The sequence below is a fragment of the Pristiophorus japonicus genome, chromosome 6 (assembly GCF_044704955.1).
Source record: "Pristiophorus japonicus isolate sPriJap1 chromosome 6, sPriJap1.hap1, whole genome shotgun sequence".
Taxonomy (NCBI): domain Eukaryota; kingdom Metazoa; phylum Chordata; class Chondrichthyes; family Pristiophoridae; genus Pristiophorus; species Pristiophorus japonicus.
This window is the reverse complement of record NC_091982.1, coordinates 181,170,382-181,186,765: the sequence shown is the minus strand read 5'-3', so window position 1 is coordinate 181,186,765 and position 16,384 is coordinate 181,170,382. Positions and strand designations below refer to the sequence as shown.

The following is a 16,384-nucleotide window of genomic DNA, read 5'->3' as shown; positions in this document are numbered from 1 at the left end:
TCTCCTCATATCGGTCCTAAATGGCTTCGCCCTTATCCTTAGACTGTGACCCCTGGTTCTGGTTCTGGACTTCCCTAACATCGGGAACATTCTTCCTGCATCTAACCTGTCCAATCCCGTCAGAATGTTATATGTTTCTATGAGATCCCCTCTCATTCTAAATTCCAGTGGATATAAGCCTAGTCGATCCAGTCTTTCTTCATATTGTCAGTCCTGCCATCCCGGGAATCAGTCTGGTGAACCTTTGCTGCACTCCCTCAATAGCAAGAATGTCCTTCCTCAGATTAGGAGACCAAAACTGTACACAATATTCAAGGTGTGGCCTCACCAAGGCCCTGTACAACTGCAGTAAGACCTCCCTGCTCCTACACTCAAATCCTCTCGCTATGAAGGCCAACATGCCATTTGCCGCCTTCACCGCCTGCTGTACCTGCATGCCAACTTTCAATGACTGATGTACCATGACACCCAGGTCTCGTTGCACCTCCCCTTTTCCTAATCTGTTACCATTCAGATAATCTGCTTTCCTGTTTTTGCCACCAAGGTGGATAACCTCACATTTATCTACATTATACTGCATCTGCCATGCATTTTCCCACTCACCTCACCTGTCCAAGTCACCCTGCAGCCTCTTAGCATCCTCCTCACAACTCACACTGCCACCCAGTTTAGTGTCATCTACAAACTTGGAGATATTACATTCAATTCCTTCGTCTAAATCATTAATGTATATTGTAAATAGCTGGCGTCCCAGCACTCAACCTTGCGGTACCGCACTAGTCACTGCCTGCCATTCTGAAAAGGACCCGTTTATTCCTACTCTTTGCTTCCTGTCTGCCAACCAGTTCTCTATCCATGTCAATACATTACCCCCAATACCATGTGCTTTAATTTTGCACACTAATCTCTTGTGTGGGACCTTGTCAAAAGCCTTTTGAAAGTCTAAATACACCACATCCACTTGTTCTCCCTTGTCCACTCCACTAGTTACATCCTCCAAAAATTCTAGAAGATTTGTCAAGCATGATTTCCCTTTCATAAATCCATGCTGACTTGGACCGATCCTGCCACTGCTTTCCAAATGCGTTGCTATTACATCATTAATAATTGATTCCAACATTTTCCCCACTACCGATGTCAGGCTAACTGGTCTATAATTCCCTGTTTTCTCTCTCCCTCCTTTTTTAAAAAGTGGGGTTACATTTAGCAACCCTCCAATCCATAGGAACTGATCCAGAGTCTATAGAATGTTGGAAAATGACCACTAATGCATCCACTATTTCTAGGGCCACTTCCTTAAGTACTTTGGGATGCAGACTATCAGGCCCTGGGAATTTATCGGTCTTCAATCCCGTCAATTTCCCAAACACAATTTCCTGATTAATAAGGATTTCCTTCAGTTCCTCCTCCTCGCTAGACCCTTGGTCACCTATTATTGTCGGGAGGTTATTCGTGTCTTCCTTAGTGAAGACAGAACCAAAGTATTTGCTTTTTAGGCAAACATGGTGACCAATTCACGCACAGTAAGGTTGCAAAATCAGCAATGAGATGAATAACAAGTCAATTTGTTTCTAATGGTGTTGGCTGCATGTTAAATTTTGGCCAGGACACAACAAGGATTCCCCTATTTTTCTTTAGATAGTGCTGTGGGATGGTTTATGTCCACCTAAGAGGGAAGATGGTTTAATGTGTCGTCTGAGTTATTGCCTCCAACAGTTCAGCACTCTCTTAGTACTGCATTGAAACATCAGTAAAAATTATGTGCTCATGTCCTGAAATGGAGATTGACCCTAACTAAGAGTGCTACAACTGGGCCAAGGCTGACACTTGACTCTTTCTTTGAGTCCTGGTCTTCTTCCAAGATCACCTGTGTAGCCAGTAGATGCAAGGGTACAAGAATTATCTTGTCCAATTTTGTTGTCATCTCCTTTGGGGAACCATTTAATTTCATGACTGGGCTAAGATTTTGAAATACCATATGATGGACTGCAGGGAGGAATCCATATTCTACCACATTGTGACAAAGACACTGACAAATTGTTGTCCTAAATCAGCCATTAACTCTTCACGTTACCACATTCAAAGAGGGTAATTTTCCAAGTATGCCCTGGAGAAAATTACCCTCAAATTCCTTAAAGTTGGTTTTTAATTTGTTTCAAATTTTGATTCTTCTAAATAGTTCAGCCTTTACACACTATAGATTAGCTTGATAGACTCATATAAAACTGCCAATCTGCAACAACATGTAGTCATTTCCATGTAAGCATACATATGACAATGTCTGTGATGTTGAAAGTAGGCATGCTGCACATGATGATCTATTGTGTAAAGTCCTATGCCATTTCACCAGTTCATATGTTCTCAGATAAAGATTCTTTGTCCCTTGCATTGGACCTCTCATCACTAAAGTTTGGGATCAATCATTTGTACAGGAGTAGGTTAGATTACACAGACGCTGGACTATCAAATATTCCATTATTTAAACTGACTTTTCTAGGTTTTTCTTTTCTCTATTAAGTTTCCCAGGAATCAGTACTGTCGACAGCACCTGGCACTGGGTGATAACCTTGAGAAAATATCATTATGCATTTTTCTTTTCAGTACAGATATCCAAAAGAAAGAAACAATATGTGCTTTTGTCACATGGTACCACCAGCAACCAATCCTCTTCTGTTTAGATGACCATACAGAGAGCAATAAAGCAGGCAAAAACAAACTGGCATTAGCAAATAAAGGCTAAAATACAAATTGGAATTTTACATTGTGCACACATTGTGCACCATAACTGGGATGTCGTCGTATTGGCATTGCAATGCATCAAAATAGAATAAGCGCTATTGTAGTTAATTGCGTGTCTGCGCCAACATCTGGCAGAAAGTTTAAATATAGTGAACAATGCAATATTTATTCATGATCACTGATGTTCATAATCTGTTTATAAAATATTTGATGCCCAAACATGATACTGTACCTAGTGAATCTGCCTTGGGTGATCAAAACACATCAGTAAGATAATGGCTAGAGTGTTTCCCACATTAATCAGAGAAGGTAGTCAAGAAATTGCCCATTGTTCTGAAGTCAGAATTGGATCATCATTTTCACTGTGTAAAAGCCTGCAGGGGTATGGTGCCTCCCTGGTGCCAGGGTCAAGGATGTCACAGAGCGGACGCAGGGCATTCTGGGGGGAGGGGGTAAACAGCTAGAGGTCGTGGTCCATATCGGGACCAATGACATAGTAGAAAGAGGGATGAGGTTCTACAGGCAGAATTTAGGGAGCTAGGAAGAAATTAAAGATTAGGACCTCAAAGGTAGTAACCTCCAGGTTACGACCGGTGCCACGTGCTAATGAGTACAAGAATAGAAGGATAGAGAGGATGATTGTGTGGCTGGAGAGTTGGTGTAGAGGGAAGGCTTTAAATTCTTGAGGCATTGGGACCGCTTCTGGGGGAGATGGGACCTGTACAAACTGGACGGGTTGCACCTCAACAGCACTGGGACCAACATCCTCGCGGGGAGTTTTGCTAGTGTTGTTGGGGAGAGTTTAAACTAGCTTGGCGGGGGGATGGGAACCTGAGAATAGATTCAATAGGGAAGGAAGTAAAGCAGAAACTAGATAGCAAGAATTTAGAAAGCGAATCGGTAAGACTGAGGAAACAAGGGTTAGTAAGTATTAATCAAGGAGGTCTTCCTGTGCTAAATGGTATATACTTTAATGCAAGGAGTATAGCGAATAAGGCGGATGAGCTAAGAGCTCAGGTAGATATTTGGGAGTATGACCTTATAGCCAGTACAGAGACATGGCTGAAAGAGAGGCAGGTTTGGCAGTTCAATATTCCTGGTTACAGGATTTTTAGACAAGACAGAGAGGGGGGTAAAGGGGGCGGGGGGCGGGGGTTGTCGCGGTATTGATTAAAGAAACTATTACAGCTGTGAGGAGGGATGATATGTTCGAGGGATCATCTTATTAGGCCATATGGGTCGAATTGAAAAATAAAAAAGGGCGTGTATTACAGACTCCCAAACAGAGGGAGCGAGATAGAGGAGCAAATATGCAGGCAAATTGCTGTGAAGTCCAAAAACCATAGGGTAGTAATAGTAGGGGATTTTAACTATCTTAATATTGATTGGGACAAATATAGTGTGAAGGGTATAGAGGATGCGGAATTCTTAAAATGCATTCAAGAGAACTTTTTTAGTCAGTATATAACAAGCCCTACATGAGAGGGGGCAGTTTTGAATTTAGTTTTGGGAAATGAAGCTGGGCAAGTGGAAGGGGTATTAGTGGGAGAGCACTTGGGTGCCAGTGACCAAAATTCAGTCAGATTCAAGTTATTTATGGATAAGGACAAGGATAGGCCTGGAATAAAAGTCCCAAATTGGGGAAAGGCTAACTTTGCTAAGTTAAGGAGTGATTTGGCCACAGTGGACTGGAAACAGCTACTTGTGGGTAAATCCATGTCGGAATAGTGGGAGGCATTCAAGGAGAAGATCCGTAGGGCTCAGGCCAAATGTGCCCTTGAAGAAAAAGGGTGGGAATAACAATTCTAGAGTCCCCTGGATGTCTAGGGACTTACAAGGGAGGATAAAGAAAAAAAGGAAAGCTTATGTCATATACTGACGGCTAAATACTATAGAATCTTTGGAGGAATATAGAAGGTTAAGAGATAAAATTAAAAAGGATATTAGAAATGCTAAGAGAGAGCATGAAAAATTCTTGGCTAGTAAAATTAAGGAAAACCCAAAGATGTTCTATAACTATATTAAGAGTAAGAGTAAAGAAAGGGTAGGGCCTATTAGAGACCATGAGGATAATTTTTGTGTGTAGGCAGAAGATGTGGGTATGCTTCTTCATGAATACTTCGTGTCTGTTTTCACAAAGGAAAGGGGCAATGCAGATACTGTTATTGAGGAGGAGTGTGAAATTCTGGACAAAATAAACAAAGTAAGAGAGGAGGTATTAAGGGGTTTAGCAGCTTTGAAAGTAGATAAGTCCCCAGACCCGGATGAAATGCATCCCAGGCTGTTGAGCAAAGTAAAAGAGGAAATAACAGAGACCTTGACCATCATTTTCCAGTCCTCTTTGGATTTGGGCATGGTGCCGGAGGACTGGAGGACTGCTAATGTGGTACCTTTGTTTAAGAAGGGAGAACGGGATAGGCCGAGTAATTACAGGCCTGTCAGCCTAACCTCAGTGGTGGGAAAATTATTGGTAAAATGCCTGAAAGACAGGATAAATCTACATTTGGAAAGGCAAGGATTAATTAGTCAGCACGGATTTGTTAAGGGAAGATTGTGTTTGACTAACTTGATTGAATTTTTTTAGGAAGTAACCAAGAGGGTCGCTGAGGGTAGTGCATATGATGTAGTGTATATGGATTTTAGCAAGGTCCCACATGGTAGACTGGTCACGAAGGTTAAAGCCCATGTGATCCAGGACAAAGTGGCTAGTTGGATCCATAATTGGCTCAGAGGTGGGAAACAAAGGGTAATGGTTGATGGATGTTTTTGTGACTGGAAGGATGTTTCCAGTGGGGTTGTGCAGGGTTCAGTACTGGGTCCCTTGCTTTTTGTGGTGTATATCAATGATTTAGATTTGAATATAGGGAGTATGATTAAGAAGTTTGCAGATGACACTAAAATTGGCTGTGTAGTTGATCATGAAGAGGAAAGTCATGGACAGTAGGTAGGATATCAATTTACTGGTCAGGTGGGCAGAGCAGTGGCAAATGGAATTTAATTCGGAGAAGTGTGAGGTAATGCACTTTGGGAGGGCTAATCAGGAAAGGGTATACACATTAAGCGATAGGCCACTTAATAGTGTAGATAAACAAAGGGACCTTGGCGTGCTTGTCCACAGATCCCTGAAAGTAGCAGGCCAGGTGGTTAAGAAGGCATACGGAATGCTTGTTTTTATTGGCCGAGGCATAGAATACAAGAGCAGGGAGATCATGCTTAAATTGTATAATACTCTGGTTAGGCCACAGCTGGAGTACTGTGTGCAGTTCTGGTTGCTGTATGATAGGAAGGACGTGATTGCACTAAAGAGGGTGCAGAGGAGATTTACTAGGATGCTGCCTGGAATGGAGAATCTCAGCTGTGAGGACAGATTGGTAGGCTGGGTTTGTTCTCATTGGAACAGAGGAGGTTGAGAGTAGACCTCATTGAGGTGTACAAAATATTGAGGGGCCTAGATATAGTGGATAGCAAAGGCCTATTTCCATTGGTAGAGGGCTCAATTACAAGGGGGCATGGTTTTAAGGTGGTTGACGGAAGGTTCAGAGGGGATTTGAGGAGGGACGACTTCACGCAGAGGGTTGTGGGGGTCTGGAACGCTCTGCCTGGAAGGGTGGTGGATGCAGAAACCCTCACCACATTTAAAAGGTATTTGGATGGGCACTTAAAGTGCCGTAACCTGCAGGGTTATGGACCCAGAGCTGGTAAGTGGGATTAGACTGGATAACCTCTTGTTGGCTGGCGCAGATACGATGGTAAGTACTGCAGGGAATCGAATACGGCCAGGATGATCTCCTGGACTTGTTTCGATCGCCTGGATGGGTCGGAGAGAAATTTGCCCAAATTTTTTTTATTCCCAATTGGCCTGGGTTTTTAATCTGGTTTTTGCCTCTCCCAGGAGATCACATGGCTCCAGTTGGGGTGGAATGTAGAATGTTTTAGTATAAGGGGTGTCGCAGTTGTGTGGGGCAGACTGGTTGGGCTGGGTGCTCTTTAGCTTTCCTTCATTGTTCATAGGTTTATATGTAACCTTCAGGGCTACTGACCGAGGACCGTGCGGCTCTTTGTCAGCCAGCGTGCACACAATGGGCCGAAATGGCCTCCTCCCGCGCTGTAAATGTCTATGGGGTCAAGTTTCGGCCTGAGTTGCTCCTTTTTTTTTTTGGAGCAACTGGTTTAGAATAGAGTATCTTCGAAATTGCAATTCCCGGCCTTTAGTTTGCTCCAGTTGTCGTCAGTTAGAACAGTTTCATTTTAGAACAGATTTTTTATCAAAAGGGGGCGTGTCCGGCCACTTAAGCCTGTTGCAAGTTTAGGCAGTAAAAACTTACTCCAAACTAACTTAGAATCGAGTAAGTGTAGATTTTTGTACGCTCAGAAAAACCTTGCCTACACTTCGAAATCAGGCGTAGGGAACGAGAGATGGGGGGTGGGGGGGGGGGAAGGGGGATTTACGCTGATGCCGAGCTCCCAGGAGGACTTTGGGCGGGGCCACCCCCAGCGAGAGGCCGTGCAGGCGGGCCCCGCAGCCAGGTAAGATGCGTCAGGCCACTCGGCCCGGGATAGGAGCGACGTCCCTTCGGCCTGGGATAGGGTCATCGCTCCAGAGACAGGACGGGCTGGGAGGGCTGGGAGCTACTGCATACGTGCGCAGCTGCCGGCACTGTTTTTGGCACAGGGCTGTAGCTCCGCCCCCAGCAGCTCCTGCTGCGCCGCGCCGAGGTGGAAGTGGGCCTACAGCTATCTGAGAATCGCGAGGTAAGTATTCGGCGCAATTTTTGTTCTATAAATTAGCCGGGTCTCTCCGATGTGTGCCATTCTAGTGGGTGTCTGAAACTTGAGCCCGATGTTTCTCAAGCAATTTAGGAGGTTATTTGTTTCCTGTGATGTAAAAATCCAGTGCAACACTGGCAATTTAAGCAGCAGATTAGACAAATGGATAATGGAATGTGTTTTACACTGCAATTATATTACAGAGAAGAACTTTTCATTCTATATCTGCTTCCTGGACATCTCTCCATCAGGATCTAATCGATAGAATATTCAAAATTATGACATGGAGCAATTCTCACACATTTGCTCAACATAACTGTGTAGTCTTCACTGCAGGACACATTGCTTTTACAAAATTGGTCCAGGTGTTATGGCTTCTAAACAAGGCCCTGCTCCTAATTTTTTACTTCTTTGACTTGTGGAATAAAAAAGATAAGGGGCGTGAAATTGTCCCGAGCTGGGTTTGGGACGCATAATTTGAATTATCAGCTTTTTTATCGGCAGGTGGCAGCAGCACGCAGGAGCCCTGGAATTGGGCGCTTGATGTTTCAAAAATGATGCTGAAGCTCGTGGTGGGGTTGCAGTGGGATGAGGGCTAGGGAGGCTTAAAGGGGAGGGTCGCTACGAAGCCTAAGGCCGGCTTCAGGCGCCCACTGGGCCACCAGAGAGATTTTCACCCAAGAAGGGCTGCCTGGCTGCCTGTTGGTGGCCCAGCCGAACCAGCGGCCCCCATTGTCGGGCCGACTCCAGAGTCGGCCAACAATTAAATTAAGATGGCGGCCTTGGCGCTAGGCCCTCCCCTTTAAGAGAGGCTGCAGCATCCCAGCCACTGACAGCTTCGCGCCCCGTGAAGCTGTCGGTCGCATCACCCGGTGCCGACCGTCAGTTTCCCCCACGGGGTACAAAGGGATCAGGGTGATAAGGCGTCAGTGCTCACGATGATGATGTAATTGCCGCGTGCACCGCCGCCCGGGGCACCAACTACAGGGCATGGCGCAAAGCCGTTTTCGCCCGCGGCATCTCGAGGACATTTCTGGCTGGGTCGCTTTCACCGCCTGCCTCGGGGAGCAAATCACTTATCGCTCCGTTAACGCCGGCTGGAGACGCTAACGGGCCTTGCAAAAGGGGGCAATTTCGGCCCCCAGGACGTCTTGATTCTTTAAGTGATTTACATCCTCAACAGAGCATCCCATTCATCCATTCCTGTAGACTTTGTGTGGGTATAGCTTTTTGGGTTGGGTTAGTGGAAAGTAGTTTCAGTCTAATTTCAGGTCAAAATAAATTGGCACAATGGCACATGTCCTTGATTTGGTAACAACTTTGGAGCAGGAAAGCACTTGCAACACCATTTGTCTGCAATGTTATGGTAACATTTAAATGTGCATGCTCAACACGTGGTTTCCCATGAATCTATCAAGCTAGGCTATAATCCTGCTGTGTGTGGAGAGTGCATGTCATTCAAAGAATGAAAAATATATCCTGACCGCAAGGTAATCGATCTTGCTGTACAGGAACTTAGTATTATGGCTTTTAAAGTTTGCTTTTAGAACTGTTTTTGTTCATATCCAACTTTCCGTTGAGTGAAATAACCTGACTATGCAAAAGAAACTAAGATTAGCAGTTAAAAATGGCAGACAACAATGGATATATTATTGTCGAAAGCGAGCATGTGATAAGATATCAGATATCTAAGCTGTCACTTTCCACCAACTCTGAACAGAGCCTATTCAGCAAATGTTGGGCAAGTGAGAGGGGGATATTACATCTCTAACAACCCCCATCAATTTCATTTATTAAATGCAAGAATAGCTTGCAAATATTTCCATTTTGTTGCCAAGTTTTTACTTTTTTAATTCTACCTTGAAAGCTTCATAAATAATGGCTGTTTATGATTTGCTCTTTTATTTTTATGATAGTTTCTGTTAATCGGATTTTGCTCTTTAGGATTCATGGACTCCCGAGTTGAAGATGAGACTGCAAAAATTTCTGTCTGCAAGTTTGAAAGTGAACAATGTCCCAAGGCTCCTCTCTATATTTGTATCCTTTTATATGTCTTAACTGCCAGAGAGACTCATGACTCTTGTGGCTGAGATTTAGTTCTAAAAAAGTGGGTGTACAGAGGGGGAGGAAACTGGCAAAGCATAATGGATGACTGACTTTACTGTATCAAAGAATTAAAGATAAACAGGCCAGTAGAAGGACAGGCATACAAGTAGAGTTCCTCAATTTGACTGCTCTTCTCGATTTCCCATCATTTCTATTCATTGATCAGTTTCAACCAATATACTTGGGGGGAGCGGGGTGGGTAAAATGAAATATAAGCTGAATAGCTATGATGCAATGTCTTATATTGTAAATTTTCTTTCTTGGATATAGCTACTGAAAATATTATCCCAGTGTGAAAAAGTTAATAAGGCAATCAGCATTAATGTTCTTCTGGAGCACATTGGACTATAAGTCAGCCCAAGTTATAATGATGTATAGCTCACTGGTGAGGCCAGGTTTGGAGTATGGTGTGTAGTTTTAGTCATCCTACCTGAAGACCAAACTAGGTGCATTGGAAACAGTTCAGAAATGAGTGACAAGGCCTTAGGTGACTAAGTTATAAAGAAAGATTCAGATGTCTGGACTTAATTTTGTTGGAGAAAAGAAAGCTGAGAGGAAACATGATACAGGTCTTAAAAATAATATAACATGTAACGAGGATGTAACGAACAGGGTGGATAAAGGGGAACCAGTGGATGTGGTGTATTTGGACTTCCAGAAGGCATTTGACAAGGTGCCACATAAAAGGTTACTGCACAAGATAAAAGTTCACGGGGTTGGGGGTAATATATTAGCATGGAGAGAAACATAGAAATATAGAAAATAGGTGCAGGAGTATGCCATTCGGCCCTTCGAGCCTGCACCGCCATTCAATGAGTTCATGGCTGAACATGCAACTTCAGTACCCCATTCCTGCTTTCTCGCCATACCCCTTGATCCCCCTAGTAGTAAGGACTACATCTAACTCCTTTTTGAATATATTTAGTGAATTGGCCTCAACAACTTTCTGTGGTAGAGAATTCCACAGGTTCACCACGCTCTGGGTGAAGAAGTTTCTCCTCATCTCAGTCCTAAATGGCTTAGCCCTTATCCTTAGACTGTGACCCCTGGTTCTGGATTTCCCCAACATTGGGAACATTCTTCCTGCATCTAACCTGTCTAAACCTATCAGAATTTTAAACGTTTCTATGAGATCCCCTCTCATTCTTCTGAACTCCAGTGAATACAAGCCCAGTTGATCCAGTCTTTCTTGATATGTCAGTCCCGCCATCCCGGGAATCAGTCTGGTGAACCTTCGCTGCATTCCCTCAATAGCAAGAATGTCCTTCCTCAAGTTAGGAGACCAAAACTACACAATATTCCAGGTGTGGCCTCACCAAGGCCCTGTACAACTGTAGTAACACCTCCCTGCCCCTGTACTCAAATCCCCTCGCTATGAAGGCCAACATGCCATTTGCTTTCTTAACCGCCTGCTGTACCTGCATGCCAACCTTCAATGACTGATGTGCCATGACACCCAGGTCTCATGGCACCTCCCCTTTTCCTAATTTGTCACCATTCAGATAACAGTCTGTCTCTCTGTTTTTACCACCAAAGTGGATAACCTCACATTTATCCACATTATACTTCATCTGCCATGCATTTGCCCACTCACCTAACCTATCCAAGTCACTCTGCAGCCTCATAGCATTCTCCTCGCAGCTCACACTGCCACCCAACTTAGTGTCATCCGCAAATTTGGAGATACTACATTTAATCCCCTCCTCTAAATCATTAATGTACAATGTAAGCAGCTGGGGACCCAGCACAGAACCTTGCGGTACCCCACTAGTCACTACCTGCCATTCTGAAAAGTACCCATTTACTCCTACCCTTTGCTTCCTGTCTGCCAACCAGTTCTCAATCCACGTCAGCACACTACCCCCAATCCCATGTGCTTTAACTTTGCACATTAATCTCTTGTGTGGGACCTTGTCGAAAGCCTTCTGAAAGTCCAAATACACCACATCAACTGGTTCTCCCTTGTCCACTCTACTGGAAACATCCTCAAGAAATTCCAGAAGATTTGTCAAGCATGATTCATCTTTCACAAATCCATGCTGACTTGGACCTATCATGTCATCTCTTTCCAAATACGCTGCTATGACATCCTTAATAATTGATTCCATCATTTTACCCACTACTGATGTCAGGCTGACCGGTCTATAATTCCCTGTTTTCTCTCTCCCTCCTTTTTTAAAAAGTGGGGTTACATTGGCTACCCTCCACTCCATAGAAACTGATCCAGAGTCTATGGAATGTTGGAAAATGACTGTCAATGCATCCGCTATTTCCAAGGCCACCTCCTTAAGTACTCTGGGATGCAGTCCATCAGGCCCTGGGGATTTATCGGCCTTCAATCCCATCAATTTCCCCAACACAATTTCCCGACTAATAAAGATTTCCCTCAGTTCCTCCTTCTTACTAGACCCTCTGTCCCCTTTTATATCCGGAAGGTTGTTTGTGTCCTCCTTAATGAATACCGAACCAAAGTACTTGTTCAATTGGTCTGCCATTTCCTCGTTAGAGGATTGGCTAACGAACGGAAAACAGAGAGTAGGGATAAATAGTTCATTCTCGGGTTGGCAATCAGTAACAAGTGGGGTGCCACAGGGATCACTGCTGGCACCCCAACTATTTGCAATCTATATTAACGACTTGGAAGAAGGGACTGAGTGTAACGTAGCCAAGTTCGCTGACGATACAAAGATGGAAGGAAAAGCAAATTATGAGGAGGACACAAAAAATCTGCTGAGTGAGTGGGCAAAAATTTGGCAGATGGAATATGATGTTGGAAAGTGTGAGGTCATGCACTTTGGCAGAAAAAAATCGAAGAGCAAGTTATTATTTAAATGGAGAAAGATTGCAAAGTGCTGCAGTACAGCAGGACCTGGGGGTACTTGTGCATGAAGGTTAGTATGCAGGTACAGCAAGTGATCAAGAAGGCCAATGGAATCTTGGCCTTTATTGCAAAGGGGATGGACTATAAAAGCAGGGAAGTCTTGCTACAGTGGTACAGGGTATTGGTGAGGTCACACCTGGAATACTGCGTACAGTTTTGGTTTCCGTATTTACAAAAAGATATACTTGCTTTGGCGGCAGTTCAGAGAAGGTTCACAAGGTTGATTCCAGAGATGAGGGGGTTGACTTATGAGGAAAGGTTGAGTAGGTTGGGCCTCTACTCATTGGAATTCAGAAGAATGAGAGGTGATCTTATTGAAACGTATAAGATTATGAGGAGGCTTGACAAGGTGGATGCAGAGAGGATGTTTCCACTGATAGGGGAGACTAGAACAAGAGGGCATAATTTTAGAATAAGGGGCCGCCCATTTAAAACTGAGGTGAGGAAAAATTTCTTCCCTGAGGGTTGTGGATCTATGGAATTCACTGACGCAGAGAGCTGTGGAAGCTGGGACATTGAATACATTTAAGACAGAAATAGACACTTTCTTAAACGATAAGGGAATAAGGGATTATGGAGAGCGGGCAGGGAAGTGGACCTGAGTCCATGATCGGATCAGCCATGATCGTATTAAATGGCGGAGCAGGCTCGAGGAGCCGTATGGCCTACTCCTGTTCCTATTTCTTATGTTCTTATGTGTAGATAAATTCGAGAAACAGGCTGTTTAGTTGAACATAACAATTAGGAGCAGGAATAGGCCATACTGTCCCTTGAGCCTGTTCCGACATTCAGTAAGATCACGGCTGATCTTTGCTCTCAAATCCACTTTCCCACCCAATCTCCATATCCCTTAATTCCTCTGGAGTCCAAAAATCTATCTATCTCAGCCTTGAATATATTCAATGATTGAGTATTTATAGTACTTTGAGGCAGAGAATCCAAATATTCACAATCCCCTGAGTGAAGAAAGTGGGACAGTGATGGTACATTTACAAAATTCATAAGCCTAAGCAAGCCGAGAGATCAGATAGATTTTTCCTCTGTCGGATGATTCTGACTACCAGAAATTGTAATTGATTCTGCATCACTTGATATGTATAAAAAAGAACTGGCTCAATACCTGTTAAGAAAGGGGTTTGAAGGTTATAGAGATAGGTTGGTTTGTTTTATATGGGGCTAGGAAGAGAGTGCTTGGGTTACTACTAGTTCATTTGTAGTAGTCATCCATAAACTGGAAGAAGTGAGCTTGATGGGCTGAATATCCCTTTCCTGTTCCAAACTTTTGTATGTTTTAATATTATGCAATGTTTTTACAGCCCTTTATATCTTTAATTGCTGTTGATTACATTCTGAAATGAGCAAACACCTGCACACATTGAGGACCTTGTGAATTAGTCCGCTATTATAACCTGGCTCCCTTGTTCAATATGTCTAAGTTGCACTGTGGCTGGATTTAGTGACAATGGATAACTGCCAATGTACAACTTTTCACAAACAGTTGAGGTCAACAATTTTTAAAACTGTCTTGAGCAGGCTGAGTCACCCTCTCCCAAGATACCTCTGATTGCACTGGTATTGGAGGTAAATCTGTAAAGTAAATGGGGCAGCACATGTATATAATACATCAACCACACAACTTTGTAGACAGTTTTTCACATAATGTAGTGTAGCAGCAGGAAAAAGCACAGTTAATTTATTGTTTTGCAAGCCCTATAAAATTGTAACATATTTGTACTGGATGTAAAAGCAGTAGTCCTTAACTTGTCTTTCAAAGAAAGAAAATGGACAGGGTTGCAAAGGTAATGACTCCCAATTTGACTTGTGGCTTTTAATATTGTTATTCCATTAATTTTAGAGCATCAGCTGTGGCTCAATGGGTAGCATCCTTGCCTCTGAATCAGAAAGTTATGGGTTCAAGTCCCACTCCAGACACTTGAGCGCAAAAATCTAGGCTAACACTCCAGCGCAGTGCTGAGGAAGTTCTTCTTCTTAGGCAGTGCCCCGGAGACGAGGATGACTTGCTTCCACACTAACATGAGTCTAAGGTGACTGATGAGACCAATGCGGGATCTACAGTCTTTGTCACATTGGGGCAGACTCTCGTATGCTTCAGTGAAGGTGTCAACGATGGTTTGGAGTTCGGACTCTGAGTGTGCACAAATGCAAATATCATCTGCATATTGTAATTCAATAACAGAGGCTGCAGCAACCTTGGATCTGGACTGGAGGCGTTGGAGGTTGAACAATTTCCCGCTTGTCCTGCAGATTAACTCCACTCCAGCGGAGCTTGTTGAAGGTGAGATGAAGCATTGCAGCGAGGAAGATTGAGAAGAGCGTTGGTGCGATGACACAGCCTTGCTTGAACCTGGTTTGCACTTGCATTGGGGTCTGTGGTAAGAATCATGGCTTGGATGTCAGGCGAAGGATGGTGATTAATTTTTGAAGACAGCCAAATTTGAGAAGGACACTCCATAATCCCTCGCGGGTGATAGTCGAAGGTCTTTGTGAGGTCAAAGAAAGCCATGTGCAGAGGTTGATGTACAGAGGAGCAGATGGAATCCCTGCCAAAGTACTAAAGCATGGTGGAGAAGTACTCTTGGCACGAATCCATGACCTCCTGTCTGATCTGGAAGGAGGAGAGTATGCCAGCAAATCTCAGATGGCGTAATTGTGACCATCTTCAAGAAAGGGGACAAGTCTGACTCCGGTAAGTACGAAGGAGTTTCCCTGCTATCTGTCGCAGGGGCAACCATCGCAAAAATCCTCTTCAGTCATCTCCCAGTGGCTGAAGAGTTCCTCCCAGAGTCACAATGCGGATTCCGCCCACTCAGGGGCACAACGGACATGATCTTCACCGTGCGACAAATCCAGGAAAAATGTAGGGAGCAGCATCAACCTCTGTACGTGGCTTTCGTTGCATTGTTGGAGGTGCTGCCTTTCGGATGAGAGGTTCAAACCAAGACCCTGTCCGTTCTCTCAGGGAGACGGAGAAGATCCCATGGCACTATTTGAAGAGCAGCAGGGAAGCTATCCCCGGTGTCCAGGCAATAATTATCCCTCAATCAACATCACTAAAACAGATTATCTGGTCATTATCACATTGCTGTTTGTGGGAGTACGCTGTTTGCAAACTGGCTGCCACGTTTCCTACATTACAACAGTGACTATACTTCAAATGTACTTAATTGACTCAAAAATGTTCTTAAAAGATGATATTGTTAATGTCTTCAAGTGCTTGTTCACTAGAATATTTGGATTATTTCTGAATTGTGAAGGAAAATGCTATTATCTTTCAAACTACAGCTGTAAAAATTATAAACTAGGAGATTATTCACTGGCAGCACCCATTGTCAGGACTTTGCTACTAAATTATGTTCCTGCAGTTACGAAGCATTAACTTGACTGGAGTTGATAATGTGATCCTGTTGGAGTGGCAGCAGGCCATTATTCCTGCCTGCAGCCTGTGAGCTGATCTTGTACTCGAACCCAAGATCAGGTTATTATAGAATATTGCATACAGAGACCTGGACTAATAATCCAGAGAACGAGAGTTCAAATTTCTACACCGGAGTTTGAGAATTTGAATTTGGTTTAAAAGAAAATCTGGCAATACAAAACTGGCTCGCTGATGCCCTTTAAGGAAGGAAATGTGCTGTCCTTGCCCAGTCTGGCTTGTATGTGACTGCAGTCCACACCTCTAGCATTTCGGTTTAATCTAGCACTAATGAGATGAAAGTCTAATCTCTCTGTTGTTTGTAAAGGTTCTGAATGAAGTAAATCACAGTATCATATGAGTGGTGCAGATCCACAAGACAAAGATGTTCATAATTTGTGGGAAAGTTATAATGCTACTCGGAGGGTGTAGCGAGGTAGCTAATGGGCTATCACACT

The 16,384-nt window shown here is 43.7% G+C and overlaps 1 protein-coding gene across 6 annotated transcripts in view; it reads left to right on the top strand.

The window, feature by feature from the left end:
• Positions 1-16,384, top strand: part of LOC139265897 (lisH domain-containing protein ARMC9) — a 182,921-nt gene that overhangs the window by 64,569 nt on the left and 101,968 nt on the right. For all 6 annotated transcript variants that reach the window (XM_070883456.1, XM_070883460.1, XM_070883459.1 and 3 more), the window contains exons 7-8: positions 9,451-9,543; positions 14,268-14,292. In XM_070883456.1, the coding sequence (XP_070739557.1) occupies positions 9,451-9,543; positions 14,268-14,292 (118 nt within the window). The remainder of the gene's footprint in view (positions 1-9,450; positions 9,544-14,267; positions 14,293-16,384) is intronic.